Here is a 15,632-nt window from a genome sequence, read left to right on the forward strand (position 1 = left end):
CACGATGGATGGATGGACTGTCTCTAAGGTTGCTACGAGGAGCTAGTAGGCAGACAATATCCGGGACATTGTCTGGCTCTAGGAGTGGACTTGAAGCCAAAAGCCAGGCCATCATGACCTGTGCGACCAGCTTGGCATGGGCAAAATTTCATCCACTAAGGCAGGGTTTCCCAAACTCTGTCCTGGGGTCCCCCTGGGTTTGGGAAACCCTGCCTTAGATTATTCAAATAATAAAAGCTTGATGATGAGTTGGTTATTTGAATCAGCTTTGAAGTGCTAGGGTAAAACCCAAAATGTGTACCCAGGGGTAGGGCCCCAGGACTGAGTTTGTGAAACTCTGCAAAAAGGCAGAAATGTGAGAATCACCAACCACCAGGACAACCTAAAGCAGTCTTTCCCAAACTCGGTCCCCAGGATGCCAAGGGCTGCACGTTTAGTTTTTTGCTGTAGCACTACACAGCTGATTCAAATAATCAACTAATCATTAAGCTTGAATTAATCTCTATAGTGCTAAGGCAAAAACCACAACATGCACCCCTGGGGGTCCCGAGGACCGAGTTTGGGAAACACTGAACTAAAGAAAGAAAAGAAAATACTTTGGTGAAATACATGTCCTAAAACTATCATAGTAAATTAAGATTGTGGACTGTAGGTGTTACTGTGAAATACATGTCCTAAAACTATTATAGTAAGTTAAGATTGTGGACTGTAGGTGTTACTGTGAAATACATGTCCTAACACTATCATAGTAAGTTAAGATTGTAGACTGTAGGTGTTACTGTGAAATACAAATAATAAGGGGGAAATAAAACTCAAAACTTGTAAACCATAGAACATGCAATACAAAAGAGAATGCCCTTATTTCTAGTATGTAGATTGTTTAGCGTTTATACAGTCATGAAAATGAAACTACTTCTCATCTCTTTACCTGAGATCTCTCTCGGCCAGCGGGTTTTGTGGTGCTTGGGGCAGGGTTGTACGGCGAATGGGTCCAATTGTTAGCTCTATGGCGGGAAGTTGGGAACAATACGCGTACAGAAAGTCTTGCATGACTGAAAGATCAAATGTCATTCATATTATCTTGGCTACATATCACTAGAGTAACAACATTTATACAGAGAATTTGGCATAGTAGGAAATCGAGGCCCTCCTTTTACTTGTATCATTGCACACCAGCAGAGGGCGACATATTTGAATTCATTTTCACATTCACTCTGTCTGTAATGCTTACAAATTGGATCATAACTTTAAAACTAGCAGAGATCCCTTACTGGAACTTTGAAATGCCCGTGTGTCAATCTAAGTAACATAATAAAAAAAAGCTAGAGATTCCTTGACTAACCTCTACCCCCGGACATTGACTCGGTACCGGTACCCCCTGTATATAGCCTCATTATTGTTATTTTATTATGTTACTTTTTATTATTTTTTACTTTAGTTTAATTGGTAAATATTTTCTTAATCTTTCTTGAACTGTATTGTCGGTTAAGGGCTTGTAAGTAAGCATTTCATGGCGATGTCATATACAAAATAGCCCCCAACACTCTACTCAGCAAACTGGATGTAGTCTATCACAATGCCATCCGTTTTGTCACCAAAGCCCCATATACTACCCACCACTGCAACCTGTATGCTCTCGTTGGCTGGCCCTCACTACATATTCGTCGCCAAACCCACTGGCTCCAGGTAATCTATACGTTTTTGCTAGGTATATTTCACTGGTCATCCCCAAAGCCAACACTTACTTTGGCCGCCTTTCCTTTCAGTTCTCTGCTGCCAATGACTGGAACGAATTGCAAAAATCACTGAAGCTGGAGTCTTATATCTTTCGCTCTAACTTTAAGCATCAGCTGTCAGAGCAGCTTACCGATCACTGTACCTGTACACAGCCAATCTGTAAATAGCACACCCAACTACCTCATCCCCATATTATTACTTACCCTCTTGCACCCCAGTATCTCTACTTGCACATCATCATCTGCACATCTATCACTCCAGTGTTAATGCTAAATTGTAATTATTTGGCCTCCATGGCCTATTTATTGCCTACCTCCCTACTCTTCTACATTTGCACACACTGTACATAGATTTTTCATTTTTTTCTATTGTGTTATTGACTGTATGTTTGTTTATGTGTAACTGTGTTTGTTGTTGTTTTTGTCACAATGCTTTGCTTTATCTTGGCCAGGTCGCAGTTGTAAATGAGAACTTGTTCTCAACTGGCCTACCTGGTTAAATAAAGGTGAAATAAAATAAAAAAGGTTTACACCTGTTGTATTCGGCGCATGTGACAAGTAAAGTTTGATTTGAGACACAGTATCTGTTTTCTTGCATGGGCTGTGTCGCAATCCACTGCATCCGCCTATGTCGGCCTTCCGCATCTGCGGTCGAAGTTGGCTGAGCTACAGCGGTATTTGTCGGACCATGAGCCATCCTGAAAATCGGTCTTCTCAGGAAAACGTCTGTACCGTCCGAATGGTTTGGCCTACAAAACTAATATGAACACTCTATGGAAAGATGATAATCTCACGAAGGAAATATGAGAGTCTCGTCTGAAGGTAACCAATACAAATGAATAGAAGTATGGAGGTAGTTTTGTGCTAACAAAAATAAGGAGTTAAATATGTGTCAAAAAAAATAAATAATTATTGAGCTTTCTTATGTCTCCTAGATATATAGGACAGACACTTCAAAACCTTATTCCTTATGATACATTTTTTACTGTCTTTTTTGCCATTTATGAATCTGTTATTCATTCAGTGGAGGCTGCTGAGGGGAGGACGGCTCATAATAATGGGTGGAACAGAGCAAATGGAATGGCATCAAACACATGGAAACCATGTGTTTGATGTATTTGATACCATTCCACTGATTCTGCGCCAGCTATTATCACAAACCTGTCCTCCCCAATTAAGGTGCCACCAACCTCCTGTGTAATTCAATGTGGGTCTATGGACAATAGTAGTAAAGGGAAAATTCTAGATTTTATCAAATCATTTTCTTTTTTGGGATACCTAAAGGGGTCCTAAAATTCTAAATCAAATAACTAAATGATCGATGGCATGACCATCTTAAAACAATTCCATATGTTAGCTTTGTAGAACCCTCCCCCCAACGGCTTAGACTTTTTATATGAAGGCTACCTCACAACAAAATGAACACTGTAGGCCTGTACATTTTGACTGGCTATTGCTTCGATCACACCGACAGCGTCATTGCATTTTGGTAAACCAAAATGACATTCATTTCCAATGAAACGCTGCGTTTGCCTTGCAGCATTGCACTGCAGAGGCAGTTGCAGTGCATTCGGTGTGGTGCGTAAGTTGGATTTATCGAACATATGCGTTTACACTATGTGTAGACGGCTCGACAGAAAGGCAGCAGAAGGTGAATGTTGATTTTTTTTGTTGCATACATATCCAGATGATGCTGTGTACTATTTTGCGCAATGACGCTGCCGGTGTGTTCGAAGCGTAACAATAGCAACAAAGAAACAAACTATTGATAACTATGTCTACTTGAACACAGAGTACAACTGTAAATGAACGTTAATTGGATCGCCTAAGGAACTGTAATGCATTGAGTGCAGTGGGATCCTCATCTCATTTTAGGTTTGGATTTAGGCCTCAGGGTTGGAGTACATTTGAATTGAAGGGAATCAAATAAGGTATATAAAGTTGAAGTTGGAAGTTTACATACACTTAGATTGGAATCATTAAAACTCGTTTTTCAACCACTCCACACATTTCTTGTTAACAAACTATAGTTTTGGCAAGTCGGTTAGGACATCTACTTTGTGCATGACACAAGTCATTTTTCCAGCAATTGTTTACAGACAGATTATTTCAAATCAAAGTTTATTTGTCACGTGCGTCGAATAAAACAGGTGTAGACCTTACAGTGAAATGCTTACTTACAGGCTCTAACCAATAGTGCAAAAAAGGTCTTAGGTGAACAATAGGTAAGTAAAGAAATAAAACAACAGTAAAAAGACAGTGAAAAACAGTAGCAAGGCTATATACAGTAGCGAGGCTACATACAGACACCGGTTAGTCAGGCTGATTGAGGTAGTATGTACATGTAGATATGGTTAAAGTGACTATGCATATATGATGAACAGAGAGTAGCAGTAGCGTTATAGAGGGGTTGGCGGGTGGTGGGACACAATGCAGATAGCCCGGTTAGCCAATGTGCGGGAGCACTGGTTGGTCGGCCCAATTGAGGTAGTATGTACATATGTACATGAATGTATAGTTAAAGTGACTGTGAATATATGATAAACAGAGAGTAGCAGCAGTGTAGAAGAGGGGTTGGGGGGCACACAATGCAAATAGTCCGGGTAGCCATTTGATTACCTGTTCAGGAGTCTTATGGCTTGGGGGTAAAAACTGTTGAGAAGCCTTTTTGTCCTAGACTTGGCACTTTGGTACCGCTTGCCATGCGGTAGTAGAGAGAACAGTCTATGACTGGGGTCTTTGACCATTTTTAGGGCCTTCCTTTGACACCGCCTGGTGTAGAGGTCCTGGATGGCAGGCAGCTTAGCCCCAGTGATGTACTGGGCCGTACACACTACACTCTGTAGTGCTTTGCGGTCGGAGGCCAAGCAATTGCGTACCAGACAGTGATGCAACCAGTCAGGATGCTCTCGATGTTGTAGCATTTCACTTATAACTCACTGTATCACAATTCCAGTGGGTCAGAATTTTACATACACTAAGTTGACGGTGCCTTTAAACAGCTTGGAAAATTCCAGAAAATTATGTCATGGCTTCTAATAGGCTAATTGACATCATTTGAGTCAATTGGAGGTGTACCTGTGGATGTATTTCAAGGCCTACCTTCAAACTCAGTACCTCTTTGCTTGACATAATGGGAAAATCAAAAGAAATCAGCCAAGACCTCAGAAAAAGAATTGTAGACCTCCACAAGTCTGGTTCATCCTTGGGAGCAATTTCCAAACGCCTGAAGGTACCACGTTCATCTGTACAAACAATAGAACATATAGAACATTTGTGGGCAGAACTGAAAAAGTGTGTGTGAGCAAGGAGGCCTACAAACCTGATTCAGTTACACCAGCTCTGTCAGGAGGAATGGGCCAAAATTCACCCAACTTATTGTGGGAAGCTTGTGGAAGGCTACCCAAAACGTTTGACCCAAGTTAAACAATTTAAAGGCAATGCCACCAAATACTAATTGAGTGTATGTAAACGTCTGACCCACTGGGAATGTGATGAAAGAAATAAAATATGAAATAAATCATTTTTTCTACTATTATTCTGTGATAAAATAATTTATATGTTTAAAGATGATTAAATAATTCTACCCTGAAACGTAACCATTAGGGATTATAGTTTGTGTCACAGCTTTCTTCATCTTCCGATGATATAGAGAAATCGTCATCTGAGAACGTGGACCAATACGCAGTAGAGTTGGTGCTCATCATCTTAATTTATTAAATGACGTTGAACACGCGAAAACAACAAGAACGCCGAATGACAGTTTTGCAGGCTATATAAAACGCAGTGCAAAATCAATCTCCCACAAAAGACAAACACACCCTCATATATGGGACTCTCAATCAAAGGCAAATAGACAACACCTGCCTTCAATTGAGAGTCCCAACCCCAATGAACCCAAACATAGAAACAGACACACTAGACTCAACATAGAATACATGAAAATCAAACAGTGCCCAAAAACCCCGGAATACCTAAATCAACTGCCCTACAACAAACACACCACCCCTAACCACATAAAACAAATACCCTCTGCCACGTCCTGACCAAACTACAATACCAATTAACCGTTAGACTGGCCAGGACGTGACATTATGTAGCATGTATAAGGAATAATTAAAGTATTAAACATATGTTTAATACTTTAATTATTCCTTATACATGCTACATAAACTATAATCCCTAATGGTTATGTTTCAGGGTAGAATTATTTAATCATTATCTTTAAACATATAAACTGGGAGGGAGATAAATGTGTGTGTATGTGTGTGCTGAAGAAAATACAGAGAACAATTAAAACTGTGTTTGACTCAACCTGGCTAGAACTCTGAGAAACTTATGATAGGACAGGGAGTACTTCTCAAGGTTCCTCTAATCTCGGGGGAATGGAACGGACAGCGCTGGGTAGTGATAAACAGTGGTGAGAACCCTGGGGAGGGATACAACCCACCTACTGTTCGTGTGTATGTATGTGCGTAGGATATCTACTGTTTGTGTGGATGTATGTGCGTAAGTAAAGAGTGAACTATAAAATGGATGTCTTTGTATTATGCACTTCAGAGTACGCTCGTGAATAAACATTTTGACTATTGTAAGCTGGGACTCTCGTCTGTTTCATTCAACCAGAATCTTACAAACTCTGGGTTGCAGACTGAGTAGATTAATTGAAGTTTATGAACATTGATAACGAAATTCACATAACATTCTGACATTTCACATTCTTAAAATAAAGTGGTGATCCTAACTGACCTAAGACAGGGAATTCTTACTAGGAGTAAATGTCAGGAATTGTGAAAAACTGAGTTTAAATGTATTTGGCTAAGGTGTATGGTAATACTGTTACGCATTAAGAGTGACTGTGTCTAAGAAGAACCACTAGATGTCTCTGCCTGTCCAATTTATATTAAAAGCTGTGACAAAATGTTCCCTGCTCTCATGCAGTAATTCAGTAGCCATTGCAGATCTTTTTCAGGGCAGACATAGAGATTTGTTCACTGAAGTATCTTGTTGTGTTTTTTTATGAAGCAACTGACTGTTATTCTGACCATAAGTACCTAACTTACAAAAACAGTATTAGTGCTTTAAATACTACATCTACATATCTACACTGCTCAAAAAAATAAAGGGAACACTTAAACAACACAATGTAACTCCAAGTCAATCACACTTCTGTGAAATCAAACTGTCCACTTAGGAAGCAACACTGATTGACAATACATTTCACATGCTGTTGTGCAAATGGAATAGACAACAGGTGGAATTTATAGGCAATTAGCAAGACACCCCCAATAAAGGAGTGGTTCTGCAGGTGGGGAACACAGACCACTTCTCAGTTCCTATGCTTCCTGGCTGATGTTTTGGTCACTTTTGAATGCTGGCGGTACTTTCACTCTAGTGGTAGCATGAGACGGAGTCTACAACCCACACAAGTGGCTCAGGTAGTGCAGCTCATCCAGGATGGCACATCAATGCGAGCTGTGGCAAGAAGGTTTGCTGTGTCTGTCAGCATAGTGTCCAGAGCATGGAGGCGCTACCAGTAGACAGGCCAGTACATCAGGAGATGTGGAGGAGGCCGTAGGAGGGCAACAACTCAGCAGCAGGACCGCTTCCTCCGCCTTTGTGCAAGGAGCAACAGGAGAAGCACTGCCAGAGCCCTGCAAAATGACCTCCAGCAGGCAACAAATGTGCATGTGTCTGCTCAAACGGTCAGAAACAGACTCCATGAGGGTGGTATGAGGGCCCGACGTCCACAGGTGGGGGTTGTGCTTACAGCCCAACACCGTGCAGGACGTTTGGCATTTGCCAGAGAACACCAAGATTGGCAAATTCGCCACTGGCGCCCTGTGCTCTTCACAGATGAAAGCAGGTTCACACTGAGCATGTGACAGACGTGACAGAGTCTGGAGACGCCGTGGAGAACGTTCTGCTGCCTGCAACATCCTCCAGCATGAGGATGGGTCAGTCATGGTGTGGGGTGGCATTTCTTTGGGGGGCCGCACAGCCCTCCATGTGCTCGCCAGAGGTAGCCTGACTGCCATTAGGTACCGAGATGAGATCCTCAGACCCCTTGTGAGACCATATGCTGGTGCGGTTGGCCCTGGGTTCCTCCTAATGCAAGACAATGCTAGACCTCATGTGGCTGGAGTGTGTCAGCAGTTCCTGCAAGAGGAAGGCATTGATGCTATGGACTGGCCCGCCCGTTCCCCAGACCTGAATCCAATTGAGCACATTTGGGACATCATGTCTCGCTCCATCCACCAACGCCACGTTGCACCACAGACTGTCCAGGAGTTGGCGGATGCTTTAGTCCAGGTCTGGGAGGAGATCCCTCAGGAGACCATCCGCCACCTCATCAGGAGCATGCCCAGGCGTTGTAGGGAGGTCATACAGGCACGTGGAGGCCACACACACTACTGAGCCTCATTTTGACTTGTTTTAAGGACATTGCATCAACGTCGGATCAGCCTGTAGTGTGGTTTTCCACTTTAATTTTGAGTGTGACTCCAAATCCAGACCTCCATGGGTTGATAAATTGGATTTCCATTGATTATTTTTGTGTGATTTTGTTGTCAGCACATTCAACTATGTAAAGAAAAAACTAAGATTATTTCTTTCATTCAGATCTAGGATGTGTTGTTTAAGTGTTCCCTTTATTCTTTTGAGCAGTATATATCATGACATATTCCTTTTGATAAGAAGGGCCATGTATGAAATATGACTTGCTGATTTTTGACTACGTTTGATAGAGAGACTAGTTTGTATAAATGGCAATGATGAGATGAAGAGACAAGGCCCACTGTGACTATTGTTCCTGTGGCAGTCTCCTGTGGTTGTGTGGAGGTGTACTGTAGATACTTTAATTGCTGTCAATCCCCTGTGTCCACCAAACAGATGGAATGTAACATGAAGTTGTGTGAGCTGTATGTTTAGCTAAACCTGACGTAGTTTCAGAGTCTCAGAGTGTTAAACGTGGAGGTGTGTTGGCTTTGATATTTGAGATCAGACAGAGAAGGATTTGTAGTTACTTAGTTATCTCAGATGAGGCAGTAGGCACAACTCATATGAGTAATACCTGCCAAGCAAAAACTAGGCTTTATACAACATTTTCAACACTGAGCAAAAAGCTAGAATTAAATATCACTGTATTGGGAGAAGTGACTAAATATGCAGTGTTGAGCAAACATTATGTTTTGATAAAGTAGCCACATTCCCTATATAGTACATGTATCATAATTACAGTTATAGGGATCTCTATCCAATCTACCCAGGGACAGTTCAAGTACAAGTGGACTCTTATTAGTCTTGTGTTTGTGTGTGTGTGTGTGTGTGTGTGTGTGATTTCGAAGATATCTACAGTATTCATTTGGCAGATGAAATCCCTATGTCCATGACTGCAAGATTTCCAGCTCTCATACACTCACATGTCTGGCACCGGGATGACTGGGGTCTATGGTCGATAATGTTCCTGAGGCATTACTTCAGTGGCGCTGGGTGTCTGTGGATATTTATGGAAGCAGTGTTGACTATGTCACATTTGATACTGTTGACCTGTTATTACTGGCACAGACAAAAGGACAAAGGAAGTGACAGAATCTAATGGTGTTTGTTTCAATTTGGCACCCATGCGAGTCATACAATTATTATCTTAATTCAACAACAAAAAATCAAATACATTCTGTCTGTCCTCCTCATTCCACCACAAGCACAGGTTTCATTGAATGAGAAACTTCTGTTTACTACGCCACCCCACATGGTAATAAGATAAAGAATAGTGGAATAATAATGGTGAAATGATGATTGGATATGAAGTGTCAACTAGGATAATGTACGTAGGCTAGTATCTGATGATCTTGACATTGATACTCTGAAGCTTTGTCATCATGTCGTAAATCCCTACTGTATCGGTTACAAATCATCACCTGACAACATGTACGTTTAGTAACAGAGAACACCTTATATGGAATTGATACTTGATGTATGACATCTTTCTATAATTACGTAGAAGACAGGTCACTCATAGAGCAGTCTGTCATTTTAAATGCACTTTCTTTCTCCTTTCCCTCAGAGCCAAGGATGGGTTAGCCATCAATCAGTTATCGTTATGCTTACCTTGTGGCATATGTGAGCTAACACCATGTAATAAGACCAGGCTTATTCATCAGTGTCATGTTGCAGCTGTCCTTGGTAGTCCTAAATGAACTCATGACATATGTGTACTTATTATAACTTATATAAACATACCAGAACGACAGTCTGATACAGACATCACTGAGGAAATGGAAGGGCAGGGGAGTATCAATGCTCATAGCAAAAACCATTATCCACAATAGTGGAATTTGCACTTCGCCTTCAAAAGAAAAGCCCCTTATTGAAGGAGATGCAAACGGATACAAATAGTGTGTCACGTCCTGACCATAGTAAGCTGTTATTTTATTAGTCACCCTCCCTAATTCTCCCTTTTTTTTGTGTGTTTGTTTAGATGTGTTCGGAGTAGAGTAGGTCAGGGCGTGACAGGTTTTTTTTCTAGTTTAGTTTCTGTGTTGTTATGTTCTAGTTTTGTATTTCTAAGTTGGGTTTTTGTTTGGGATGATCTCCAATTAGAGGCAGCTGTTCATCGTTGTCTCTAATTGGAGATCATACTTAAGTAGGTGTTTTTCCCACCTGGGCATTCCCAGTCCAGAGCTTCCGGCGACAGTTCCCAGTCAAGAGTTTCCGGCGACAGTTCCCAGTCCAGAGCTTCCGGCGACGGCCCGTAGTCCGGAAACCTCTTGAAATGGCCCGCAGTCCGGAACCTCTTGAGATAGCCCGCAGTCCAGAACCTGTTGAGACGGCCCGCAGTCCGGAGTCTTCAGCGACGGCCCGCAGTCCGGAGTCTTCAGCGACGGTCCGCAGTCCGGAGTCTTCAGCGATGGTCTGCAGTCCGGAGTCTTCAGCGACGGTCCGCAGTCCAGAACCTCCAGCGGCGGTATGCAGTCCAGAACCTCCAGTGATGATCCACGGTCCGGGTCCTTCGGCGACGATCCAGGGTCCGGTGACACAAAAGCGGAGGGATCAGCGGGCGGAGCGGGGGGTTACGCCCCGAACCGGAGCTGCCTCCTCTGCTGGAGGATTCGCGGGATGAGAACCAGAGCACCAGAGCCGCCATAGACATTAGTCACCCTCCCTAACCCTACCTTTTTTTTCTTCTTTTTTTTCCCGTGTTTGTTTAGATATGCGTTCAGAGTCCGCACCTTTGGGGGGGGGGGGGGTACTGTCACGTCCTGACCATATTAAGCTGCTATTTTCTATGTTTTTTTTTTCTAGTTTAGAGTTTCTATGTTGTTATGTTCTAGTTTTGTATTTCTATGTTGGGTTTTTGTTTGGGATGATCTCCAATTAGAGGCAGCTGGTCATCGTTGTCTCTAATTGGAGATCATACTTAAGTAGGTGTTTTTCCCACCTGGGTTTGTGGGAGATTGTTTTTGAATTAGTGTATGTTTCACCTCTGCGTCACGGTTTGTTGTTTTGTTCTTTAGTTTATTTGTATGTATTGCATAGTTTCACAGTTCAATAAAATATGTGGAATGATAATCACGCTGCACTTTGGTCCGCTTCATCTTACGACAACCGTCACATAGTGGAATCATGACATATTTGGACTAGATAATGCTAAATAAGGTTGGAGTGTTTTTATATAAATTCAACAAAACACAATAATTAGTTAATTTAACAAAAAAAGTAACAATCAGTTAAAATGGATACATGTAAACTTCCGCATACTTATATTTCACTGTCCAGCCTTACCTATGGATTGTGGATCAATGAAATGGAGTACCAGTCTACTCAGTGACACACACAGAACTGTGAAGAGATTACACAAATATTAGCGTTGTCCCTCATATTGCGGGACTCTGAAACCACTGTGAAATGTGCCACATTAAGCTTGCCAGTCAACCTACTAATTGTATTGGACATTCATATTGCCCTGTATAGCCTTGCCTATAGATTGTGGACCAATTAAATGGGGTATCAGTCTACTCATTGACACCCACAGTACACAACTGTGAAAAGTTTACACAAATATTAGCGTCGTAGCTCTTATTGCTGAACTTTGAGAAATCACTATAAAGTGCAATATGAATGTCAATAAGCACAAAATAACTCATCATTTTTGGAGGTTTCATTTAGGCAAACAGCAAATTCCACTATTGTGGCTAATCCTTATTGTTGGTAGCTTACATAGGTGAAAGCTTGTGACTGTACATATCTGTAAAAGTAGATTGCTAACTAAAACTGGTACTTTTGCAATGATTTAAATTGTACCATTATGAATAACAAACAAATAAAATTGTATGAATTGATATAGACTAAAATCTATTGATGGATAAGTGATGACGGGCTCCCGAGTGGCGCAGCGGTCTAAGGCAATGCATCTCAGTGCTAGAGGCGTCACTACAGACACAGGTTCGATTCCAGGCTGTATCACAACCGGCCGTGATAGGGAGTCCCAGCGTCGGGTTAGGGTTTGGCCAGGGTAGACCGTCATTGTAAATAAGAATTTGTTCTTAACTGACTTGCCTAGTTAAATAAAGGTAAAATAAATAAAAATAAAATGTAAACAAATTAACATATGTTAGATAGTGTTGTTTATTACCAGATTCAAATAACATCTAAACTAGACAAATATAATGTAGCTGGACATACTGTATGCTGCCTCTGGCATAGTAAACAATCTGGTCCAGATTAGGTAACTTCATATGCTGAATATTAACTTCAATATCTATGTAATGTAATCATTAAAATTGTATGAATAGTACATGATAAAAAAACCTAAATTGTATATAATTAATGTAAATGATTACGAGTTGTGCTTTATTCTATAAACCTTTCATAATGCCTTAAACACTGACTAACTGAGTAATCAGTCTTCCCTAAAATGTGTTTTTCAATTGAGAGTTATGCTTTATAAACGTTTACAAATATCTTAAACATATAGATTGATTAAGTTATTAGTCCTACAAAATATGAATCAATAGCTCAATATAAGTGATAAGTTTGGGTATTTAATAAGACAAACAAAATGTTTAACAAACAAACAAATGATAATACAACCACATATATCAAATAAAACTTAATTTATGCCTCAATCACATCATAGAAAATCATCTGAAAATAAATACTGTACATGTTTACAGGGAGCAGGGAGCAGAGGGCAGGGAGCAGAGGGCAGGGAGCAGTGGGCAGGGAGCAGAGGGCAAGGAGCAGGGAGCAGAGGGCAGGGAGCAGAGGGCAATGAGCAGAAGGCAGGGAGCAGGGAGCAGAGGGCAGGGAGCAGAGGGCAGGGAGCAGAGGGCAAGGAGCAGAGGGCAGGGAGCAGAGGGCAAGGAGCAGAGGGCAGGGAGCAGAGGGCAAGGAGCAGAGGGCAAGGAGCAGAGGGCAAGGAGCAGAGGGCAGGGAGCAGAGGGCAGGGAGCAGAGGGCAAGGAGCAGAGGGCAGGGAGCAGAGGGCAAGGAGCAGAGGGCAAGGAGCAGAGGGCAGGGAGCAGAGGGAAAGGAGCAGAGAGCAGGGAGCAGAGGGCAGGGAGCAGAGGGCAGGGAGCAGAGGACAGGGAGCAGAGGGCAAGGAGCAGAGGGCGATATGAGGATCTTATATCTCTTTCATTTCAACATGCCTTTTATTGACAATCTCTTCGTCAGGTCTCCTTTATAAACTAAATTCAGTTCATAATTAAATAATTCAGTTATTTTTCATTTGTGTAAAATACAATTTCAATATGGGAGCAAATCATCCAAATATATTACTTTATTTTAAAAGGTAGATTTCAATTTCAATGTATAGTCTCCTATATTGGTTCAGAAGATATCCCACCATCTTGAAAACAACTGTCATTCTTTCATGTTCGAGTGGATCGTTGTTTTCTTTTACTTAAAAAATACAAATACCTCTGTCTGTCTCTCTGTCGCTCTCCATAACTAGTATTTTAACGTGGAAAAGGGAAACAATACATTATACACTACAGAGAATAACTGTACCAATTCAATGCTCTGTACATTATTGCATCAGAAAGCCACAACATATTGCAGCATCGTTTCAAATTAGGGATATTACATAGATATAAATGAAAGGCCCATGGTAACCCTGCCAAACAACAGGGTGATGCAAACAGGTTAACATCAGTTTAATTTCAATTCAGTCAATTCAGTCAGCAAACTGAAAGGAACTGAAGTTTAATTCCTGAATTGACGGTTTTGAAATGGAACAGACCTCATCCCTGGATACAAATGAACACTAATAGATTCTACCTTTTCTCTTAGAAAATAATGACTGATGATTACATAATATACTACAGAAACAAAGTACTGTAAGGGTCTAATCCTGACTTGAGCTCTGCACACTTAACTAACATGTTCTTGAAGAGATTTGAAGTCTCCTGTTGACATCAATGCATCTCAAGTTAAGATTCGGCCCTTATTAAGAAACCAAGAGAATGGTTTCTCTCTCTGAAGTGGGGGCAATGAGAACACTGTTACTAAATCATTTTTTTTACTATGGCTATCTACTGTAAGTTGCTGCATCAGAAGTAAAGTAAACCAATAATACAGACTGTTTGATGATAAGAAGAGTTGTGGTGTAGAGATTCAGCTTATTGACTTACATAATACAGACAGAACAGAGACCAAAACTGTATTACTGTGTTACAGTCACTGACATCAAGCAACAACTGAAACATTTGGCTGATTTCCCACTACTGGGCCAGACCGAGCAGATCCAAGCCAAGCGGTACTGCTCTGGTCTGGTTCCTCATCCACCGTAGTTGCTGGAACCGCGCTGGAAAGGACAATGTGAGAAGAAAATATTCAAGCCAGCTCAGTATGGTTCAGGTCGGCTCTATAGTGTGAATCAGGTATGACTGTCCTTCTGTCTGGGGGCTGTTATGATAAACACTGTCAAACACGTAGCTAGAACTGTCCATTAATTTAATCAAATAGGAAGACTATGGGTATTCAAGTCATTCAGGAAGTGGTTTGATTCTCTTTATTATACCACAAGAATCCAATACTTAGACCCTCAGTGGTCTTAGCGGGCCCACTGAACCTCTGTGCTTCATGCCTCAGGGCAATGCACGCAGACAGAGAAAGGTAAACAAGTTCAATCAAATAAATACACTGTTGTTTGTTCAAGCTTCGCAGTGCAGTAGTCCTCTCAGTTCAGTGCATTGGGTGGGTATTGTATGTACTAGGACATCATCCAGTATGCAGTGCACTCACTGCTCCACAAGGTCAGAGGTCCCCTGGTTCTCTGCTCTTGTCAGTTTCCCTCCGTGTTGCCTCTGGTGCCCTCTCTACCGATACACTGGGTCGTGTTCATTAGGGTACGCCGTAGCTAAATATTTTCGCAATGGGAGACAAAAACAAGCATTTCTTATTGGACGAGCTCAGATAGTACCTCACTGTTTTGCTCAGTTTCCTCCCCATTGCACTCAGGCTCTGTCCATTTTCTTCCATTCCCTGCCTACTGAACACGACCCCTGTGTCAAAACCCAGGAATCAATATGGGGTGAAGAGGATAGAGCCAGTGGTGGGCCGGACTGGCCCTGGAGCAGCCCGGAGGAAAGAGGGCATGCAGCCTGGCAGGCCGGCAGTCTGAAAGATGGAGGGGTTGGGCCGCGGATGCAGGGAGATGGAGGGGAGGGTGGTGGGGCAGAAGGGGTTGGAGAGAAACGTAGCAGGGGAGATAGGCTTCACCAGGTCCTTCTGAAGAGCCAGCTTGGCCTGGAGGAGAGGAGAGGACAATGGTTTAATGAGGGAGCAAATCTATTTATAAAGCAATTATTCTTATTGATTAGCTACAAAAACAAAAACAAGCTATTATTTTCCATGAGCATGAAGGCGTCTTTAAACCCACTGATGCATAAAT

At 41.8% G+C, this 15,632-nt stretch overlaps 1 protein-coding gene across 3 annotated transcripts in view; it reads right to left on the reverse strand.

Moving 5' to 3' along the window:
- Positions 1-12,758: 12,758 nt before the first annotated feature.
- LOC106586462 (zinc finger protein 385B) overlaps positions 12,759-15,632 on the reverse strand; it is a 173,274-nt gene continuing 170,400 nt past the window's right edge. For all 3 annotated transcript variants that reach the window (XM_014173811.3, XM_014173809.3, XM_014173812.3), the window contains one exon: positions 12,759-15,487. In XM_014173811.3, coding sequence (XP_014029286.1) covers positions 15,263-15,487 — 225 coding nt within the window. In that variant the 3' untranslated portion in view covers positions 12,759-15,262. The remainder of the gene's footprint in view (positions 15,488-15,632) is intronic.

This window comes from Salmo salar, chromosome 25 (assembly GCF_965601325.2).
Source record: "Salmo salar chromosome 25, fSalSal1, whole genome shotgun sequence".
Lineage (NCBI taxonomy): Eukaryota > Metazoa > Chordata > Actinopteri > Salmoniformes > Salmonidae > Salmo > Salmo salar.